The following is a 21,245-nucleotide window of genomic DNA, read 5'->3' as shown; positions in this document are numbered from 1 at the left end:
GAGTGAGGGGGGCCACCCCAGAGGGAGGCCAGTGGGCCCTGCTTGAGCCAGGGCGGGGGGTTGGGAGGCCCGGGTTCTTGGGCTGGCCTTGCCACTTACCCGTACTAAGCCCCTTAAAGTCTTTGAGCCTCAGTTTCCCCATCTGGATGACAAGGGGGCTGGGCTTGGTGGCTTCAGCCTCCCCCCTTCCCCAGTGAGGACAGGGCTGTGGGAGCTGGTGAGTAAGAATATAGGCTCCTGAGTCCAAAAGGCATAGTTGAGTCCTGGTTCCAGCATTTATTGCTGAATGATCTAGCTCAGTCCCTTCACCCCCTGAGCCTTCATTTCATGGTCTGTAAAAAAAAAGAATAATAGCATTTTTTTTTTTTTTTTTGAGGATTAAATGAGCTAATGTAAGGGAGTCCCTGATACAATGCCAGGCACAGCATCCCCAGCAAAATGAGTTCATAATATTAATTAGGGGATGCTGCCCTCTGGAGGCCAATAGGAGGAACAACAGGCGAGGAGAGCCCGACCCGCTGCCCGGGCCAAGCTGGAACCCGCGTCCCCAGCGGGCGACCATTGTCCAGGTGGGGAGAGCGCGGCTGGGCGCCGGTCACTCGGTGTGCGCCTCCACCCACTGGCAGAGGCGACGGGCGTAGCGAGTTGGGCTGACGGTGGAGAAGGTCCGGCCTGGGTAGCGCAGCGTCTTCCACAGGTGCTCCAGCCGCTTGCGGAGCCCGTAGACTGTGGTGAGGTCCACGAGGCCCAGGAAATAGCGTTGCTCTGGCCCGTCCAGGATGTGTAGGGCGTTGGGGGTGTCGGGCAGCAGCCGGCGGTTCTGGGCTTCCGGCTCCTCCAGGCTCTGTACCCCTCTCATAGACCTGGGGGCAGACAGGAGGGTGAGGTTACCACCTCCTCCAGGGAGCCCCAGCCAATGGACCCTGTCAGCATGGCCATGCTGCCCCTGGGTCATTCCCACACCTCCCGTGTGCCCGGACCCGTGATGTCAGATAAACTGGGTGGCTGAGTAAAGTGCAGTTGACGGTCTAAAGCTGAGCTGTCCATCATGCAGCCACCAGCCAGCCATATGTGGCCCTGAGCACTTAAATGTGGCCAGTCCCAAATGAGATGCGCAGTAAGTATAAAATACATACTGGATTTCCAAAGCAGTGTGAGAAAAAGAATGTAAAATATCTCATAAATGTTTATATTGATTAGATGATGAAATGATAAAAGTTTGGATGTACGAAGTAAGTGAAATATGTTATTAAAATTATTTTTACCTATTTCTTTTTTACTTTTAAAAATGAGGCTACTAGAAAATTTAAAACTACATGTGTGGCTCGCATTAAATTTCTACTGGGTAGCGCTGGTCTAGAGCATTTGGGTCACACAGACTCTGGCTCTGCACTTATGTGCCACGTCACTTTGGGTAAGTCCCATATTTGGGTACTTCCTAAACTGCTGTTTGGGGTTACCCAACCCTGGAAGTTTCAGGGTGGCAGAGTTGAAACCTTGCAGACAAAGTCCAACCCAAGTTCGCAGATGGTGTGTCTTTTTGCCTCAAATTGTATTCCAAATCAGAAGGTGCCTCTGGCTGGGCCCCCAGTCCCAACCAGAAGCAGGCTCAGTCCCCTAACGTTGTCCTCTTGTGATGGTGGGAGTTTGGGAGTGGGGGTCGCGGGGGGCGGGGGTCGCTGAGGGCTTTATCCCTGCCCTGCCCAGGTCTTGGGGGAAAGAAACCAATCAAAGAAAGTCCCACCCAAGCACCAACCAATCAGAACCGAGTGGTCTGGGGGCCAGAACAGAGCGCTGGTACTCTCTGCAGTGCCAGGGTTAACCTGGGTGTGGTGGGTTCTGAATGAGGGGCTGGGAACTGGGTGGGGGTGGGGCTGTAGCTGTGACCTTTTACCAGGCAGCATGGAGAAACAACCGTCGTGTGCACACTGGGGTTTACCTGCTGAATGACGGCTGTAATATGAGCACTATCTGGGGGTAGAGGGCAAGGGAGAAGCTGACCTAGGTTGGATGGGCAGACTTGGTGGATTCTGTGCCCCGTGGCAGGCATTCCACCATCTGGTCAGGATGTGCCCACCAAGCCATTACCTTGGGTTGTGCCCAAGACTCACCCATCCCAAGGTCTTCCTCCAAGGGGTGGGGATGGGGGCTAGTGAGTGGACATCATTTTTCACTTGTCTTGTCCACCCACTGGATCAATGAACTTATTTCCTTGAAGTGCCTGTCTTAAACCCTGAGTAATTCGGTTCAACCACAGATGTGGGCCTTGGAGGACTGAAATGCAAGTCACTAACCAAGTACTAACATGAATCCTCAAAAGTCATCCTACAACTTCACTTCCTCTCTCTGAGGCTCAGTTTCCACATCTCTAAAATGGGAAAGAGCCCATCCTCTCAATGAGGCTCATAGTCAGCATGCAAAGATTGGCTGCATGCAAGAGGAAGGCAACACGATGATGGTGCCAGTGGTGATGACTTCGGGGTCCTCAAAGTGAAATGACCGAGTTAAGGGGCAAGGGCTCTTTCTAAGGCCAAAATTAAATACGTCTGAAACCTTCAATGGCTCCACATCTCCTTCTGGAAAATGGGCAGATTCTTCAAAAGCCCAACTGGATCTCACCTGGTCTTTCCTCTGCTGTGATCCACCTGTGCCTGCTACCCCTGCCGGCCAGGCTTCTCCAGCACTCCACGCTACACACACACACACACACACACACACACACGTACACACATACACCAACACTGCACTTTCCAGTCTTCGAGCCTTTGCCTGTGCTGTTCCCCCACTACACTGTCTGTCTTTTCCATGTTCTCATCACCTCATTCTTGCTGTTGCCTCTGGGGGGCCCACCTGGCTGTGCGGAAGATGAGGCTACTGCCTGGGCCCTGCTCATCCTCATGGAGACGCTGAAAGGCCATCAGGAGGCTGTAATCCAGCACGTTGAGCTCCCGGAGGAAGGCGGTGTCCAGTTCCATCTGGTGGAGGAGCCAGCTCCGCTGGGGCCCTGCCGGAGCATCAGTGCCCCCACCTGAGTGCTCGTTGTGTGCCAGGCAAGTTTCTGAGGGCTCCACACACATCTGCCCTAGAAGGGCAGATGTCATTACTGTCCCATTTCACAGATGAGGGAACTCATCTGTAATTTGCCTTGGTCACCTAGCTAGAAAGCGGTGGAGTTAGGATTCTCTGCCTGACTCCAGAATCTGGGCTATTAAAGACCCAGGCAGAGGGGCTTCCCTGGTGGCGCAGTGGTTGAGAGTCCACCTGCCGATGCAGGGGACACGGGTTCGTGCCCCGGTCTGGGAAGATCCCACATGCCACGGAGCGGCTGGGCCCGTGAGCCGTGGCCGCTGAGCCTGCACGTCCGGAGCCTGTGCTCTGCAGCAGGAGAGGCCACAACAGTGAGAGGCCCACGTACCACAAAAAAAAAAAAAAAAAAAAAAGACTCAGGCAGAGAGCAGTGCCAGGGACACCCTTCTAACTTCACTCTAAATGGAGGAAGAGCAGGCAGTGACCGCCCCCGTGGCTCACCCAGGTTGATGATCTTGCCCTGAAAATTGAGGTCTTTCAGCACCAGGACAAGGGGGCTGCCCTCAGGGGCGGGCTCCACCCAGCGGCTCACCTCGCAGCCCTTGATGTCATACCTGGGAAGTGAGGGGTGGGGGAGACAGAATTCAACCTTATACAGACTTGAGACATACAGGGAACTCACGAGGTAATAAGAAACAAGAGCTTCCACTGGGTGACTGTCCAGATTCTCAGCACAACCCCAGTCCGTTACTGTCCCCATGTTAGAGATGAAGAAAAAGCCTCAGAGAGGTTTTCTGTTTTGTTTTGTTTTTAATTTGCCCAAGACCACACAGTGAGTAAAGGGCAGAGCAGGGATTCCAACTCAGGCCTTTGAACGTCCAGTCCAGACTTTACCCCTGCCTGTGACTGCCTCTTGGCACCTTGTCATCCCTGGGGTATCCCGGACAGAGGGGCCCAACCCTAGACGCAGCAACAGAGGGCACGAGTGAAGTCCGCGCCCTGGGAGAGCACCAGCGTGGAGCTCGCAGGCAGAGGCAGGGCTAGGAGGCTCAGAGGGCCACCTGCAATCAGAGGCTAGTTTGAATCCCTGCTCCTCACCTAGTAGCTGTGTGGCTTTCCCCTCCTCAGTTTCTCATCGACAAAATGGGGATGATAAGGACAGCTACCCCTCAAGAGTTGTTCTGGGAATAAGGAAAATGATGAATGCAAATGTCTCAACACAGCGACCATGGCATACTGAGTGCTCAAGAGATGCTGGTCCTGGGAATCACTGTCTCCGACCCGTCAGGAGATCTTGGTAACGTCCCTTCTCTTCCCTGCGCCTCAGTTTCGCTGTCTGTCTAGTGAGTGTGGGTGCTTCAGGTGGCACATTCTGGGTGGGGCGGGGAGGCCGACTCACCTCTCGGAGATGCGGCCGGTGGGATAGAAGACGCTCTGCATGATGATGAAGTATTTCTGGAGACGGGGGTAGGGAGTGAGAGAGGACAGGATCTCACCCTCCAGCCGCCCCCTCCGGCCCGGCCCCCTCACCTCGGCCTCACCCACCTTCTTTCCCCGGGCCACCCGCAGACTGTGCACTCCTGGAAAGGGAGAAGGCGTCAGGTAGAGAGGCCCCAAACTCGGCAACGCCGGGTGCATCCTGCCCCAGTTCCAGGCCATGCCTCCTTCTCGCGATCCGCCGCATCCCGAGCCTTCAGGCCACGCCCCCAGACCCCTTCCCCAGCTTGAGGTGGTGTCCCAAGTCGACCCGCTTCTAAATTTAGCCCCAAAGATGCCGTGTCCCCCAGGCCTAGCCCTGCCCATATACCCTCCTCTCGGGACTATTCAATCCCAACCCCGCCCCCTTTGGGCCCCGCCCGAGGTCTTGGCCCCGCCCACCTACCCCGCCCTCCTACGTTGCTGTCTAGGACCCGCCCCGCCCCTGAACTCTGCCCCCAGCCGGCCCCGCCTCCTGTCCAGTCCCCTCCACCCTGCTCGGGCTCAGGTACCCTACGCCCCCCGTCCTGGAACCGCCCACTCCCTGACCCCCTCCCCTTCTCGCTCTCTCTCTTCACCCCTCCCCTCGCCCCGCAGTTCCGGGTCCCTGGCCGGTCATACCCAGCAACCGCGCAAGCAGCGAGTGTGGGTGCCGCTGCAGGTGCTGCACGTAGCGGGGCAGGTGGGCGAGCAGCGCCTGCACCTCCCGGCGCCGCAGGGTCTTCAGGAAGAAGCGCTGGTCGTGGCTGGGGGGCGGGACGGAGAGGTCACTGACCAGGTGGGGCAGGAGCCGCGTCCGCACCGCCCCTCTCGCCTCCTGCCCTCGCCCCCAGTCTCTCCTCCTCCATCTGACCGCTATCCGGCCCTGACCCACCCTGACCTGGCCATGCTGTCTCTCTCCTCAAGAGCCCCCCTCCGCCCCGGACACCTCTCGCACCCTTTCCCCACCCCAGCCACCAGCTCACGACAGGAAGAAGCTGGCCTTGCTCTTGGAGGTGCTGAGGAACTGCAGGTAGGGGCCGCCGGGACCCAGCGCAGCCTGATAGTCCTCCTCTGCCAGCCCTAGGGAGCGCCGCAGTCGGGCGAAGGCGGGGCCAGCCAGGGTGCCCAGCTCGAAGTCCTGCGGAAAGGAAGAGCAGCCCCGAGAGTGTCCCTGGGGCCCAGGTGTGTGCAGTTGGCTCTGGCGCGGGAGGGTCAGGGTAAGCACACCCTTCCTGCAAAGCCCTGGGGCAAGCCGTCATTCCCATTGCACCGATGGGGAAACTGAGGAGAGGAGCAGAACACACCCCCTCCCATGCAGCACTCGGGCTTTCTACCTCGTGAACCTGGGTCAGGACCTCGGAGAAATCCTCCTCTGTGGGCAGCCCCTGTAGCAAGGAGCAGAGGGGCTCAGGGCAAGTTTCAACCCCCCAGTGCCAGCCCAGGGTCCCCAAGCATCCTGTACCTGGCCTCACCCCCGTTCCCCCCAATTTGATTCCTCCAGCCAGTGGGGACCACTCTGGGTGTGCCTGAGTTGGGCAGATAGACTGCCAGCCCTCCCAGAGCTGGAGGGAGGAGGAGAGTAACCCAAGGCAGGTCCTAGGTGTGTCTCATTCACTGCTGGGTCCCCCGCACCAGTCTCTTAGCTAGAGCCTGACGCATGTGCCCAGACACACGTTGGCCAAAGCGTCGCCAGATGCCTTCCCAGTCAAAGGGGATGGCCTAGAAGCCTAGGACTGTCTGACTCAGCCTGGGAGAAGCGGGATCAGAGAAAGCTTCCTGGAGGAGGTGCCCCCTAAGCTGAAATCTCAAGGGCAGTGGCGAGGAGGAGCAGGGTGCTCACAGGAGCGGGAACAGCAGTGGTGGCCACCAGGAAGGGAAGGAGAGCCTGAGTGACTGAAGCGAGTAAGGATGGACTGGGGAGGAGGCTGGACAGTTGGCCCTTGGGGTTGAGCCAGCAGGACCATGGGGCCAGGCTGAGTATTGGGGAGCCATGGAAGATTTCCAGCAGGTGATGAGATTTAGAGGACTGCTACTCTCTCCCTGGACCTCCAGGTCCTGTGCTAGGACCTGGCTCACAGGATGTGGTCACACTGTGCACATGTATGCACACACACAAACAACACACATGCTCACCCGGGCCGTCCAGCTGCTGAGCTTGCAGTGGGCGACCCTTTCTGCTGAGCCAGCCTGGCCCCAGCCTAAGCTCTGGGGAGGATGGGCTGGGCTAGTGGGGTGGGGGCAGGGTCCCTTAACCACACACCCTGGCAGAACCGGGAGGGCCTCAGAGACCAAGGAGTACAATCCCTCCCATCCATTACACAGAGGTGACACTGAAGCCCAAAGAGAGGCAGAGACCCACCTAGATCACACATCAACCACCCGGGTCAGGGGCTTCCTCGCACTCCCCACACACCCTGGGCTTTCTGGCTTCCTGGCCTCAGCCCCCACCCCAGAATGTCCCTCCCTCCCTGCACCAAGCCCCTGCCTTCCTCTCCTTCTATCTAGCCCGCTCTGTTCCCCAGCCCTGCAGTATTAGCAGGACAGGGCATCAGCCTGGTCTTGCTGTCGGTGCTGTGGAGGTGCACGGGACAGACTGGCCACTCACCGTGGGCGGGTGGTCCATGGACACTTGAGTGGCAGCCCACAGCCCTGCCTGCATCATACATGTCAGCTGGTGCAGCTCATGCCCTGGGCCAATCTCAAACAGGCCTAAGCGAGTCTGCTTGTCTCGTAGGCGCCAGAGGAGGCCACGGCGGCCAGAGCTCGAGGTGGCAGCTCTGTGTCCAGCCTCTGGGGAGGGGGTCAGGACCTGGGGTGGGAGGCACCAGAAGCAATGAGCCTGAGGCAGCAAGCATCCCACAGGTGAGAGACCCTGGTCTGAGTCCCACATCCACTGCTCGTCAGCTCACCCCTCATCCCTCTCTGCCTCAGTTTCCTCAGTTGTAAAATGCAGATAAGGCTGGTACCCACCTCACTGGGGGTTGTGAGGGGACAGTACCTGGCATGCAGTCAGCACCCACAATAGTGATGTTTATTATCAGTAGGCAGACCATTTATTTGTTCTGCAACCTCTCACTAGCTTAGGTAGATCACCTAACCTTTCTGCACCTCGTTTTCTCCTCTGTAAAATGAGAACTATAATAACTCCTTCGTGGCAGGTATTAACTGTTGTTACTGTTGAGTTTGAGCATCCTGCACAGGAACTCCTTATAGTAGGAGCTGTGATGTCAGTGATTCAGTCATCTATTCCACTCGTCTATGCCGAGTTCCTCCAGGCCAGCGCGGAGGGTCAGCACGAAGCTGAGATCATAGCTGCTGACCCCTTCGCATTGGGCGCCCACCATGTGCCCAGCACTGTCTGAGAGCTTGACCTCCTAACAGCCCTATGAAGGAGAAGCTTTTATCATTGTCTCTATTTTCCCGATGAGGAAACTGAGGAAGTTCTCGGGGGATACCCGCCGGACTCCCCGCTTCAGACCTGCGGCCCCATGTGGGGCGTGTCCCAGTCCCGCCCAGTGCAGGACCCCTTCTGGGCTTGGATGGGGGTGTGTTCGCCCTGCACGGGGAGGGGAGGTCCTGCCCATGCCCTCCAACCCTTTCCTTTCCTGTCCTCTCTCGGGTCTGCACCTACCTCGTGGGGCCCCGGGCTCGGCGCGGCCATCGCCCCCGCAGCAGCTTCCCCGGGCTCTGGCCGCGTCCCCAGCTGCCGGGCCGCCCCGCTGCAGGAGCTAGGCCCCGCCCCTGCTTCTGGACCGACCAATCGCGTGGTGCCGGTCACGGCTGCACCCAATCCGAGCCGGGGCGCGGGGGATCGCCTGCGGGTCCCGCCCCTGGGGCTGCAGCACCCTTCGGACCGCGGTCCAGGGCTTGGGCAGGGCCGCCGCGCGTTGGTTAAGGTCCCCACCGGGGGAACACCCCACATTCCCTTCCTGGGGTGGGAGACTCAGGTCTCGGGGCGCTCGGGGAAGCGGGTAACCTAAATCCAGTCCCGCCCACACACCCTGGCGTGAAATTCCCACCGACCGTATTTCGGGTGAGGAAACTAAGGTCCAGAGAGAGAAGTGACTACCTCCAGGTCACACAGGAAGTCAGGGGCGTGCATTCATTCAACACTTATTTTGAACATTCACTATGGGCCAGGAGCAGTGTAGGCCGGGGTGGCGTGGGGGGGGGAGGCGGATTTTAGTGGTGAGTGAGAGAGAGGAACACAGCTGCCAGCGTGAGCTTTTAAAAGCATAAATCGCATGATGTCACTCGCACGCTCTAAGCCTCCAGTGGCTTCCCACGGCACTGGAACAAAGTCCAAACATCTCGGCGTGGCCCCAGGCCCATCTGCCCACTCTCCAGCCCCATCTCAAATCACTGTCCCTGCCCCCAGCACACGGTCACAGGGGCTCCCGGCTGGCCCTTGGCCACCGAACTCTCAAACCTCCGGGCTTTTGCAGGTGCTATTCCCTCTGCCTGAAATCCTCCCCCACCTCCACCCTCGACTTGATGTGCTTTATTCCTCATCACCTTGCCCGACTCTAAGTGTCCCCTCCCTTCGGTCATGATCACATCGCTTTATTTTTCTTCTTAACACTGTCAGAGACTGTCTTGTTCATTTATTTGTTTATTATATCTCCCCTCCCCCACCCAGAGTGGGAGTGCCAGGAGGGCAGGAACCATGCCAGGCTCCTTCCCTGGCTCAGTACCTTGCACAAACCAGTGTTTGAGAAGTACATGCTGAACCAATGTGAGTAGGATGTGCAGAGAAGCTCAGTGAGTCCCAGGAAATGAAAGGCCGGTGTGACTGGAGTGAGGAGAGCTCAAACAAGCATGCAGGCTCTTGTCGGCCGGCCATGGGAGGGAGAGGGACAGGAACCCAGAGAAGCATTGTAAGTGTGTGAGAAAGATTCTCAGAAAAAGAAAAAAAAAAAAAAGCTCAGGGACTTCCCTGGCAGTCCAGTGGTTAAGAGTCTGCACTTCCACTGCAGGGGGGGCGTGTTCGATCCCTGGTTGGGGAAATAAGATCCCGCATGCAGCGTGGTGCGGCTAAAAATTAAAAAAAGAAAAGATGCTCAGATGTTTTCAAAAGGCCACTGGTTGTAGTGCAGTCAGATTGGAGGGGGCCATTGTGGGCAGGGGAGAGCAGTGAGGAAGCCTTTGGTGATTTAGGGCAGGGGACAGTGGCTTTGCATCTGGAAGGTGACGGGGGAAGGGGAGAATTGACAGGATTTGGGGTCATGTGGATGGGGGGGTGGAAGATGAAAGCCAAGGTCAGTGATGTCTGCCAGGCTTCTGGCTGTGGGTCAGGGATACAGGATGATGATGCTAAGGCAGGGCACGACAGGAGAGCCAGATTTGTGCGGGGGGAGAGTGGGTAAGTCTGAGAATTCAGATCATGACAGGATGGACTTGAGGTGTCACTACAACAGCCGATGGGGATCTCAGGTGGGCAGCTGGTGCACGTGAAATACTTTGGGGCTCAGAAGAAAGCTGGGCTAGAGGTGAGCCTGGGTAAGGATGAGGTCACCCAGAAGGTGAAACAGCCTGTGATGAGTCCCGAGGAACCCACCCTCTCGGTGGGAGCATGAGTGCCAGAGAGAGCATAAAGTAGGAGAACGGGTCATCCAGCGTCTGAGGGTGTCCCGGGGGGAGGTCACCGACCAAATGTAGCAGAGGGGTCCAGGAAATGTGCTTTGGATTTAAAGACTGGACATCACGGGTGGTCTGAGTGCAGCCCCCCTGGAATGCTGCCAAGCACAGCAGGGGTGAGGAAATGCAGGAAGCAGGTGTGGATACCCTTTTGGGAAGTTTGGCTGTGGAGGGGAAAGCGCGGGAGAGACCCGGAGGGAATTACTGGGTTGATGGAGGGTCCCTTATACGGAGCCCGTAACATGTTCATTTAACACTGGGGGACCTTGTTGAAAGGCAGAGGCTGTTCCCTTGAGAGGGATCATCAGACAGGAGGCTCCTGCTATAGCAGTGTGAGAGGACAGGACCCAGAGTCCAGGTGGGCAGCTCTGCCTGGGCTGGAAGATGGAGAGAGAAACAGGTAAGGACAGGGCAGGTGCGCCCTTCTCTGATGAGGGGGACACCTTTGCTAACCAGAGGAAGAATGAATGTCCAAGGTGTGAGGGGTGGAGGCTCACACTGTGAATGGGAGAGCCGGCTGCCCAGTGGGGCATGGTGGGATGCCAGGGACTAAGGCTGGGGCCCGTGCCGGTTAACCTGAACACAGTGGAACCAGCCCTGCTCTGGCTCATAACAGCCCTCTGCTCAGAGCCACGCTAAGTTGGGCTGCTGGGTACAGGAGACAGATGACAGGCTTGGCTTTTCGGGGACTAGCCTGAAGGTCCGTAAAATACCAGTGCCAGCTGGCTAGGCTGGCACGGGGGAGACCTGGTAGACGCTGATGTGGCGTCTGGCAGATTGCCGTGCCTCCACAGACTCCCCAGCCATCAGCTGCGCCAGGCCAGACCCGTATCGGTCCCGGTCCCGGTCCCTGCTTTATCCTGTGTCCAGCACACAGATGATCCAGGAGGCATCTGAGGCACCAATTGCACAAACCAGGGTCTCCTGACCTGAGACCAACGCAGAGGCCAGCGCCCAGCCCCTCTCCAGCCCCTGAGCGGCCCAGCCCCCTGGTCAGGCATGGCACTGAGACAAACACACCACCACCGTTTATTGTTCAGCTCTCCCCAACAGGCCAGCACTGAGGCTGGGGGGCTGGGCCTCCGTGAGAAGCGGTCAATCCAGGGGCCCCCCGTGTGGCCACCCTAATGGGCTCTGGGGCCTGTCAGGCCTCCCCCTAGGCTTTCCAGGTCCAGAAATCCTTGTGGGGTCTGGGGTATGTCAGACCCGGGAAAGCTGCCTTTGTGGAGGAGCAGGACATGGGGGGAGAGGTCTCGTGACGCCCCAGAACCTGCCAAGTCCAGCAACAGCATGTGACATGAGGGAAACTGAGGCAAGAGTGTAGAAGCCAGAGGAAAAAGCGACAGGGAGTCTGAAAAGTGAGGTGGGGAGGACCGGCGTTTTCCAGGCCCTGAACCTGAAGAGGGTGAGAGCGAGACTTCCAGGGACTCCTCCCTCCTGGCTTCTGAAGGGTGAGCAGGGGCTCTGGTCAGTCAGGGGTGAGTCCTGAGCAGCTCCATCCCACAAGGGTGTCTGCAGGGTAGCCAGGCTTGAGGGGCCCTCAGTGCCTGGAGGGGTCCTCTGGGCCCCCACCCTTGGTCTGCCCTGGAGAAGAAGCAGAGAAGGCGCCGGCAGCCGCATCCATGCTGGGCCTTCACTGAGCCTTTTTGGTCACCTTCTGATTCTTCAGCATCACGTAGGTGATGAACACGCCTGGAATACACAGACCAGAAAGGTCAGGAAAGAAAGCGCAGGGCTGCTGGGGGCCAGAGCAGGACACAGCATGGGAGAGTGACCCACACAGGGGGCCAAGCACCTACCCAACCACACTCCAGGCCACCTGGTCATCTCCCCAGCTGTTCATCAAGCCACACATCCACCCATTCATTCAAAAAATATCAGCCGGGTGCCTACTACAGGCAATCTGCTGAGTTTAGCGCTTCCAATCCTACAGGGAATAAGATCCACCCAACTATGCACCTACTCACCCAGTCAACCACCCACCCACCCACCTACACACTGACCCACTCAGCATCCATCATCCACCCATCCCATCATCCAGACATCTGACTGTTGACGCATCCAAACCACTTTCTTGAGCACCGACTCAGTGCCACAGCTTGTGCCGGGGGCTGAGTAAATAGCAATGATAAAGCAACAGTCCTTGCCCCTTAAGGACTAGACCCTGGGAGACAGACAGGTGCAGGGATCTTGAACCGGGGTGACCAGCGGGTGAGAGGTGATGGAGGTGTGAGCAGAGTGATGGCGGTGGTGGAGGGAGCAGGAAAAAGGGAGACATCCCACTAGAGTCCAGTGAGCCTGGGGCATCGGGAAGACTGACTTAAAGCCCTGAAGGATGAACAGGGAAACCCCAGGGGATGAGTTGGGGGCAAGGAGCCTCATGGAGACATACAGCCAGTGACAAAGTGTAGCAGCATGTTCAGGGCTGGGAGAGGGTCATGGGGTCCCTCAGACACGCTGCCCAGGGTTGGGGGAACTTACCCACAAACAGGAGCAGCAGGAGGCCGGCAGCCAGTGGGATGGCAACGGCATAGGCTTGGGGCAGGAAATACTTGTGGATGACATGCTGACTGTCGATGAATGGCTGGCATCGAGGGCAAAGCTCTGGTGAGCATTCCCCGCCCTGCTCAGCTCCCCAAGCCCAAACATCCCACCTCCTCCGTCTCTGGGGCTGACCCCATCAAAGCACTGAGACTGCATTTGCTTTTCTTTAAGATGATGGCATTTGGGGTGCCTTGGTTTGTTCCCTTCCTTCATTTATCTAATAGTTGTGTACTGGGCACTTGCCTGGTGCCTGCCCTAAGCTGGGGCTGGGGACCTGACAGGGAACAGAAGACAAAGGACTTCCCCTAAGGCCCCCACAGCTTTGCAGGGGCAAAGGGTACATGAGGAATCCTCGAATGATTCCCAACCTGGGCTCCAAAGTCTTCTTTACTAACATTTTTCTCCAAAGGATACCAAATTCTGCAAGATTTTGCCTTCCAAACACTACACTTTTAAAGCAGTAACCAAGACATTTCCCCACGGGGAAAAGAAAAATCCTAAAGACTCTCACAAAATCCACTGGCACCTGTCATGCCCAGGGGCCCGCAGGATAACGAGAAGAACTAGAACTCCCATCAAAGGCAGAGCAAATCAAGGACAGGACTTTCCAGTGTAGTGGTTAAGTTTTCCACTTTGGGCCTGAGGCTTCCCCCTGAGCTTCCGCTTCCTCGTGTATAAAATGGGGGACAACGCTAGCATCTTCCCCATAGTGCTGTTCTGGAGCTTTCGTGAGGTATGCAGGTAAAGCACCCAGCATGGCACCTGTCACATTGCAGCTGCTTAAATGACGTTAGGAGTTGGCCTCAAGATCCAGGGATGGGAGGTGAGAGAGGACGGGGCAGCACACATACCAAGAGAATCACCCAGACGGTGTAATAGGTGAAGATGATCAGGCTAACGGCGACGAGGCCGAGTCCCACCACCTGGTCTGTTCCTGTGGCCTGCAGAAAAGGGAGAACTCAACTGAGGCAGTGATGCTCCATTCAGGTGCACTAAAGAAGGGGGCGTTGCAGCCTGGTTACGCCCATTCACTCAGCGGACGTATCTGACGTGGAGGACTAGGTCAATTTTAGGCCGAGAGAGACCGCCGGGCCAAGGCCTATCACCCGTACGACGGACCGGCAGGAGAGCGATGCCGGATCCGAGTACTCAAGTCCCAGCTCCTGAGCAGACCCAGGACCCCGCCCCCAGACACCCCCGTTCCCCGCACTCGGGCCCAAGCTCACCATTTCCCCAGCGCTGCGGGCACTGGAGCAGCAAGCCTCATCCGGTTCCGGATCCGGGCCCTTCTGGCCTTGGGCCGCGGGGTACGCCGGGAGTCGTAGTCCTTAGGCCGGTCCAGGACCACGTCGCCCGAGACAGGCAGGCATCGCCTTCCCTTTGCATATCGGGAAATGTAGTTTCTCAAGGGCATTGTGGGCCGCGTTCCCGAATCTCTAGGGAATGGGACAGAGCGGGGCCGGGGGGAACCCAGTCTAGCTGGCATTTGTGGTCTCAGTCCTGTCGAACTCGCCCGAGAACAAAAGCCCGTCTCTCGATGTCCCAGAGTCCCATAGCCAGAGCGGGATGGGGGTGGGTGGCCGGAAGTCCCATATTTCCGACGGGGAAAATGAGGCTCAGAGAGGGGTGCCCTCTTGCAGGAGATCACAGTCTGAGTCAGTGGTGTAGCCGACTTCAGAACCCGAGGGCACTACTTCCTGGTCCCGAGGCCCTAACTTGTCTGTTGAGGGTAGGGTGCAGAAAAAGTTCACCGACCGGCCTGGGGTGGCAGGAGGGGCTGGCTGGGGCCCCCAGGGATGGGGAGGATTTCGACTGGCTGTGAGAGGGCACCCCCTTACCATGCCAGGCTTCCCTGGCGACCCTTCGGGTGTCCTCTCTTCACTGCATGAATGAGGCTAGGGTGACCCTCCCTTCCTTCACCGTCTGCCTCTCGGGCCCTGGGTGTCCCGCAGCCCAGACAGGTCTTTGGACTGGGCCGGTGTGTAGGCCCCTCCCTAGGCTTGGAGGCCAGATCATCTTCAATGTCTCCTCCAGCTCCGAGGTCCGGAACACTGTCTCCTCACAGCTCATAGGGCTGGCTGCTTCTCCCGCATCAGGTCTCACTGGGATGCCACACATGCCAGGGAAGTGACCTTCACAGCTGGGCAGGGTTCCCTCCTCCGTGCTCCATAGCCCCAAGTGTGGCTCCAGGATGACACTTATCACTGCGTTTTAATTCGCTGATTTACTTGTTGATCTGGCCCACGTGACTGTGAGCTCCCTGAGATTAGCATCTGTGGTCACTGCTGTATCCCCAGTGCCCAGAGTGAGGCTTGGCACAAGTAAGAGCTTTGAATCAGTCAACCAGCTTTGAAATTTTGGTGACTTCTGGAATGCTACAGAGGACAGCATGTGGAGACCCCAGGCCTCCTGAGGGGTTGTGTGGAGGCTCTCCGTGTGTTATCTTCACTTGGGGGGCGGGGGCACACAGAGATCGGGTCTGAACCGGGCATGACGTGCCCTGCTGGCAGCATCTGTCTCCTTGGGTCGTCCAAGCCCATCACAAAGCTGAGAGGGACTTTTTTCCCCCTACCACTTTGTATACTGATTTTTCACTAAGCATTACTGTGTTCCAAAGGAGCAACCTTTTTTTAGCCTACAGCCCAATTCCTTCCCTCTCTATCTCAGGAGAATTTGAGCTCAGCCAGGAGCCACCTTTTCCCTCCCCAGGTGTGCACAGAACAGAGGAAGGGACTGAGAATCAGCCTCCAGGGTTTACAGGGGCCATGAGTGGGCATCAGCACTAAGAAAGGGTGGGGACAATGTGGTGCTGTGGCAGGGACAAGGCCTCGTAGTCTGGTCCCTTCTGGCTTGTCCAAAGCCCTGAGGATTCCTGCCACCTCTGAGTTCATTAAAGGCCCAGGGTGACTTGCCTTTCCCAGAGCCTGGCTAAGTCAGCTCTTCTGAGTCAGGGGCAGAGAGTGAGGGGTGGTCCCGGCCTGGAGACGGTGCTGGCCTGTGGCTTTAGAGAGGCTGGGGAAACGCTCGGCACCTCCCAGTGTCTAGCTCCCTAGGAAGGCCTGTATACCCACTTTCTCATTTGATTCACAACCCCATTTGCAGCTGAGAAAACTGAGGCACAGTTGTTTGTCCTCAGGCATGCCTGTTAGAGGCTACCTGACTCTAGGGAGGTTAGAACTTGGGCTCTGAGGTCAGAGCTGCCACCTCGTAGGTGTGAGACTGGCAGGAAACTGCCCTTCTGGGCATCCGTTTCCTCCCCAGGAATCTGGAGTAATAACTGGTGGTAATTCTGATAACTACAGTCAGGACTTTGAGAACCTGGCCACTGACATCTCCCCCACCCCCAGCATGTCACCTTATACATCCTGCTTCCTTCTGATGCCGTCTGTGACCCCGACTTCAACTCAGTAAAACAAACAAAAGCCAACATGCCATAACAAACAAAAACTGCAACATTTAATTTTTTCCCCCCCAAACCAAGACACTGACACTAGGCTGATTTCCCTTTACAATGTTATTTTCTACAAATAGAAGCTGGGACAGAGATACAAACACAGCCCACTGAATCAGGGGGTGGTGGTATAACATTCTGTTAGAAAGGAGGGGTGTTAAAAAAAAAAAAAGACCTCCCCTCCCCCCATCTCCCTGCTCACCTCCCTAAAGAGAGGAAGCCGTGGACATTCTCCGTCCTGGCAGGTCATGCCATGTGGTCAGTTTGTGGGGTGACCAGAAAAAAAAAAAAACAAAAAAAAAACCCTAAAAATATTGTAGACCTTTATTTCTTTTCTTTAAATCTCCTAGTAAAAACGTTAAACTGTCTTTCAAGAAGATTCCAAACTGGCATTGCATAGACCAATTCCTTTCCAAAAATATCTCTAATATACTCTTTCTATCTCTCTCTATATAGGATTTTAAGTCCAGAGCTGTGGGCACCTAATGGGAATTCACTGAGCTTGAGGGGACCATAGGGCCGAAGAATGAGCTCCCACGTGGGGATGAGGCCAGGGGCTCCAGGCCTCCGGCTCCAGCCAGCATTAATTTGGTTGTGGCCGAATTCTGTTAGTCCAATTACCCTGGCCCAGGGCCTAGCGTGGGAGGGTGTGGCAGGCTCTGTCTCCTTCTGGGGTGACTGTCAAGTTCAGACCTCGCGTAGGGTGGGGCTGGGGTTCCTGGTTTGGGGAATTCTCCCCAACAGCACCAAAGCCAGCTATTTTATGTCTAAAGCCCCAGAACTTTGAATCAGACCCCAAATATACCCTGAATGCATCTCCTCACTGGGCTGAGGTCATGAAGATACAGAAGGGAAGGACAGCATTCCCCCATCTTCTGGGGGTCACTTCAACTGGAGACAGTGCGGCCAGCTCCCTTTTAAAGTGCCAGGTGTCTGTGGGGCAGGAAGGGACCCGCAGAGCTGACCAGAGCCTTCTCCAGCCAGAGCAAATGCTCCGTCCTGCCTCAGCAGGCACCTTCGAACATTCATTTTCTAAAAGTTAGGTAATTAAAAACAACAACAAAAATCCTAGAAATGCTCTGGTCCCAACGCCAGGAGGTTCCAACACCAAGACTCCAATTCTTGCCAGTGGGGCAGAAGGGCAAGGACCCCTCCCAGCCTGGGGAGGAGACACCCCCATCTGCCCCCACCCAGATCCCCAGCCCTGCTGGGACCCAGCCAGCGGGTAGGGAGAGAACAGAACCACCTCCCCTCACCTGGGGGAGGAGAAGATACCAAACTGTGAACTCTAAAAATGAAAAGAAAAAGAAAGGAAGGAAGGAAAGAAGGAAAAAAGAGGAAAAAAAGAGGCAAGAAAAGGAAAAAGGTATAGGGCTAAGTAAACACCAGCCTGCTGGGTTTATACAAAATGAGTGAAATTTAAGAGCGGCAGGGGGTCTGTCCAGGGACTGGCTGGCAGTCAGAACCCACCTTCAAGCAAGTAACGAGGACTAGGACGGGAAAGTGCTGAGAGCAGAGGATTTAGGGAGGGGGGCAGGGCCAGACTGCCCCCCGCTGGGAAAACCCCATTAATGGACCCCACCTCGCCCTTGCCCAGAGAGGGGATGCTTTCAGAGGATGGCTGAGGCTTTTCTGGCCAGGAAGCCAGCTCCAGGCCAGTCCAGTCACAGCCCACCTGCCTCTCCAGCACTGGCCCCGGCCTGGGCCAGCTGACCCTGAGGGAGAGAAAGGGCGCTTTGCCTGCCAAGCCCAGCCCAGCCAGGCCACTGACCTCCAAGGGCTTGGGAGGCACCTGCCCTAGCTTCCTACTGGAAGCCAGCTGCTCAGGACCCAGTCCCGGGCAGAGGGGAACCACCGTCCGCGCTCAGACCTTTCTCAGCATGGGGCTCGGGCCTGAGCTGGAGTTAACTGGAGTGGGGAGGGGCAGTGCCACGTTCCAGCCGGGCTGCTAGGGCTGGGCTGCTGACTGCACAGCAGGCAGCGCCCAGGAATCCTTGGGAAGGGCTCAGAGCACAGGCAGGTGAGGGCCAGGGCGCTGTGCTGGAGACAAGCGTGTGCAAAGTGCAGGCTGCCAGGGCAGCAGGAGAACATTCGTTGCAGGGGGAGGTGGGGTCTCAATCTGGAGTGTGGGTGGGGTTTGAGGTCTTGGTTCCCAGGAGGAGGCCGCCAGCAGGTCCCCCGGGACACAGGGAAGGGACAGCTGAAGCACTGAGCAGTCAGAGGGCCATGGTGGCAGGATTCCAGGGGTGGACTGGCCCCCCAAGGGCAAGGGAACAATGGAGCAAGGCCCTGCCAGGGCCACTGGCTGGGCCAGTGCTCCTGGAGTGAGCAGGGACACAGAACAAGAGGCCCCTCAGCCACAAGCATCCTTGCATGTGCAGGAGCTGCTGCATGTCCTCGCCGAGGGGCCAGGTGGGTGTCCAGAGGGGCAGTCCCCGCCGCGTTTGTCTGGCCCACCTGCTTCACGGGCCCATGTGTCCAGCCCTCTAGTGGTTCAGAGGAGAATATTCACAGTGGTGCCCGGGGCCCTGGCGGACCATGAGCGTCCCAGCAATGATGGGAGGTCAATGGAATGATGCTTTGGGGCTGGAGTGCATGGAGCAGGCACAGATGAAATGCGGCACGGATGGTGATCCGAAGGGGAAGGTCCCTTGTGGAATGACTTGGGTCTGGACGCCTGTGAAGGCAGGGTCCTTCTCCAGCCTGGACGCCTGCTCCTCAATGGCTTTCAATCACGACTGGCTCATAGACCCCAGAGGAGACCCTGTGGGGAGAGACAGGTCAGCTTGTCATCCTTGATGGTCCTCTGCGCCAGGCCCTTGGGAGTGCTTCACAAGCAGGCCCCATTTTGCAGAGAAAGAAACTGAGGCTCAGAGAAGTTGAATCACTTGCCCAGGGCAACACAGATGTTAAGTACTGGAGTCTGTAGGAGTGCAGAGCTGGCACAGACCATGCCCCAAGCCCTCCTGAGCACCGGCAGCTCTCACGCTGGGGTGTGCTGCGCCCATCCTCACGACAACTCTGGCAGGGAGGGCCTGCAGCTAGCCCCACTTGACAGGTGAAGAAACTGAAGCTCAGAGGGATTACGAGGCTTGCTAAAAGCGCAGTAGAAGGCTGGGCAGCTTGATCGGCCCTTCTCCCCACTGAGGGAGGCCAGGGCCACCCCTGGGATTGTGGACATTCAGGGCTCAGCATACAGCTCTGCAATGATCTTGCTGCCAAATAGATCGGTTCTTCCCGTCCTGCATCTCAGTTTCCTCATTCTCAGAGGGGGCTAGAGAGGGATGTCACAAAGCCCCAAGGAGGTGCCCTCTGTTTCCTTCTTGCCCACCCCATCCGGGGCAGCTGAGGCGACCATGGAAAGATGGCAGTTGCAATATCAAGCCTCAGCCAGTAGGGGTCAGCAGAGCAGCACCAGAGGGCAGGTCTGGAGACCCTGCATGGCCCAGCAAAGACCCCTTGGAGATGGGGCCCACAGGAACCAGGGGAAAAGGCTTCAGCACAGCCCCGCAGGTGGGAATCTCTACCACTCATTCATTCATTCATTCAGTGAGCCAGGCACACAGCAAGCATGCTGTAAGTGAACGATCATGAGAGGGCACTCTAAAACTGTAGAGTTCAAGTCCAAGTTTGACCCTACCACCTCCTCGTCTCTGAACACCATGCAGCAGAAATCTGTGTTGCTCACTGCCGTAGCCCCGGCACCTAGGGATAGCTCAGTACCTGGTGTGTAGCTGGTGTGCAATAAATATTTGTTCAAAAAATAAACGAGTCATCATCATCATTTTTTTAGGAGTTCCCAGATCCAGGAGGAAGGGAAAGAAAAGTAGAATCCAAAGTAAAGATGTATTAAGCCCCTGCTATGTGCCAAGCCTTGTGCTTGTACCAAGCTTCCTCAGAACCCCCAAAACCAAACCCAGAGCCTTTGTCCCAGGTTTCCAGGTAAGGTGGTGTGGTCCACATCATTTGACAGATGGGAAACTGAGGCTCAGAGAGAAGTGACTGGTTCAGGGTCACACTGACAAGAGCTGGCATTCAAAGCTAGGTCAGTGGGCTGCAGAGGCCATATCCTCTCACCACTATGCCCCAGAGCCACACTCGTGACCCACCCAGAACCTTCAGCCCTACCTGTTGGCCAGCTGGATGCCACTCAGGGTGGTGGAGCCATCGCGGCTCACGAACAGCCGGAGGTTGCTGTCTGTGGGGACACAGGGAAGAATGGGGGCTGAGCGGAGCGGCGCCGCCAGGGAGCCCCTGGGCATCGTCCCTGGCCCGCCGGCGCGGGCAGCTCACCCTCAGTATTGCTGCCGTCCGTGAAGTCCTGGCTCTGCATGATCTTCTCCACGATGTCATCAGCGTCAATCCGCGTGTCATCCACCCAGGTCGGGTGGCTCTCCACGGAGTCCTTCTTCCTCCTGGGGCGGGGCGGGGCAGAGTCACAACAGTCAGGGCAGCAACAGGCACGACGACGACAGGACCAAGCACCCGCAGCACTCAGGATGCTCAAAGTGCACGTGAGAGCTGTTCCAGACTGTATTCATTTAACCCTCACGTCAAACCCTACGTGCAGATGCTGCTACGACCTGGCTTTACAGAGGAGGCCACGGAGGCCTTGAGAGGTTAAGTACCAGCCTCTGAGAGGCTGCAGAGCAAGGGAGCAGGCGGGGACAGAGGGGACACTAAACCGCACGCAGCAACCGCTCACTGAGCATGCGTGCCAGGCCGGGCGCCGCGCCTGTGAGCATCAGCTGGTTGAATAGCCACGCCCACACCACTGCGGCAGGGGCCCCCTTGTCCCCCTGTTACAGGTAGAGAAGCAGAGGTTCAGGGAGCCACCGGCGGGGTCTGCTCTCCAGGAGCACGTATGGTGAGACTTACCGAAACGAGCGGTCCGACAGATGTGGGGGCCGGGGTGGCCGCGGTGGCTTCTCGGGGGGCCGGTGCTCACGCTCGCTGCCCTCGGGACCCTCCACAGCTATGCTGAGGCCGCCCGAGGCGCTGCTGCTGGTGGACGTGTTCCGGCGGTGCGTCAGGTCCGAGAGGCTGGAGGAGCGCGAGTGCTCGGTGCTGTAGCCTGGGGGGCGGTCGGGGACGCTGATTACCGGGAGCCGGGGGCCGGGGAAGGTGG

General features: G+C 57.4%; 3 protein-coding genes across 7 annotated transcripts in view; all 3 read right to left on the bottom strand.

Moving 5' to 3' along the window:
* Window positions 1-256: 256 nt before the first annotated feature.
* Window positions 257-8,976, bottom strand: PIP5KL1 (phosphatidylinositol-4-phosphate 5-kinase like 1). Of its 4 annotated transcripts, none has more exons than XM_027104743.1 (10): window positions 8,117-8,976; window positions 7,091-7,294; window positions 5,820-5,870; window positions 5,469-5,623; window positions 5,125-5,249; window positions 4,573-4,607; window positions 4,427-4,482; window positions 3,529-3,641; window positions 2,851-3,004; window positions 257-863 (listed from the first exon to the last, which is right to left on the bottom strand). In XM_027104743.1, the coding sequence occupies exons 1-10, from the start codon at window positions 8,405-8,407 to the stop codon at window positions 596-598; spliced, it is 1,452 nt and encodes a 483-aa protein (XP_026960544.1). In that variant the 5' UTR covers window positions 8,408-8,976; the 3' UTR covers window positions 257-595. The 4 variants fall into 4 exon arrangements, with proteins under 4 accessions (XP_026960544.1, XP_026960541.1, XP_026960543.1 ...); XM_027104740.1 differs by having other exon boundaries at window positions 262-863; window positions 2,851-3,082; window positions 5,469-5,656; XM_027104742.1 differs by having other exon boundaries at window positions 262-863; window positions 5,469-5,656.
* Window positions 8,977-9,105: 129 nt separating this feature from the next.
* Window positions 9,106-15,974, bottom strand: DPM2 (dolichyl-phosphate mannosyltransferase subunit 2, regulatory). Its single transcript, XM_027104748.1, has 4 exons — window positions 13,893-15,974; window positions 13,518-13,607; window positions 12,604-12,706; window positions 9,106-11,814 (listed from the first exon to the last, which is right to left on the bottom strand). Exons 1-4 carry the CDS (start codon window positions 13,893-13,895, stop codon window positions 11,756-11,758), a joined length of 255 nt encoding a protein of 84 aa, XP_026960549.1. The 5' UTR covers window positions 13,896-15,974; the 3' UTR covers window positions 9,106-11,755.
* A 121-nt stretch (window positions 15,975-16,095) lies between these two features.
* Window positions 16,096-21,245, bottom strand: part of EEIG1 (estrogen-induced osteoclastogenesis regulator 1) — a 36,317-nt gene continuing 31,167 nt past the window's right edge. For both annotated transcript variants that reach the window (XM_027104746.1, XM_027104744.1), the window contains 4 exons: window positions 20,996-21,191; window positions 20,411-20,532; window positions 20,246-20,315; window positions 16,096-18,881 (listed from right to left, as the gene is read on the bottom strand). In XM_027104746.1, coding sequence (XP_026960547.1) covers window positions 18,836-18,881; window positions 20,246-20,315; window positions 20,411-20,532; window positions 20,996-21,191 — 434 coding nt within the window. In that variant the 3' untranslated portion in view covers window positions 16,096-18,835. The remainder of the gene's footprint in view (window positions 18,882-20,245; window positions 20,316-20,410; window positions 20,533-20,995; window positions 21,192-21,245) is intronic.

This window comes from Aethalodelphis obliquidens, unplaced genomic scaffold (genome assembly GCF_003676395.1).
Source record: "Aethalodelphis obliquidens isolate GAN/ISIS:26980383/991018 unplaced genomic scaffold, ASM367639v1 scaffold7, whole genome shotgun sequence".
In the NCBI taxonomy this organism is placed as follows: Eukaryota; Metazoa; Chordata; class Mammalia; order Artiodactyla; family Delphinidae; genus Aethalodelphis; species Aethalodelphis obliquidens.
This window is presented reverse-complemented; position numbering and strand designations above follow the sequence as displayed.

Coding starts and splice junctions, on each gene's coding strand:
- PIP5KL1 (XM_027104740.1), bottom strand. CDS start 8,407: ATGTGGGGTGTTCCCCCGGTGGGGACCTTAACCAACGCGCGGCGGCCC. Junction 5,871..7,090: donor CCATGGACCACCCGCCCACG/GTGAGTGGCCAG, acceptor TCCTTGCTACAG/GGGCTGCCCACAGAGGAGGA. Junction 4,483..4,572: donor GGGTGGCCCGGGGAAAGAAG/GTGGGTGAGGCC, acceptor CCCCGTCTCCAG/AAATACTTCATCATCATGCA.
- DPM2 (XM_027104748.1), bottom strand. Junction 12,707..13,517: donor CCGTCTGGGTGATTCTCTTG/GTATGTGTGCTG, acceptor CCTCGATGCCAG/CCATTCATCGACAGTCAGCA. Junction 11,815..12,603: donor CCTGCTGCTCCTGTTTGTGG/GTAAGTTCCCCC, acceptor TGTGTATTCCAG/GCGTGTTCATCACCTACGTG.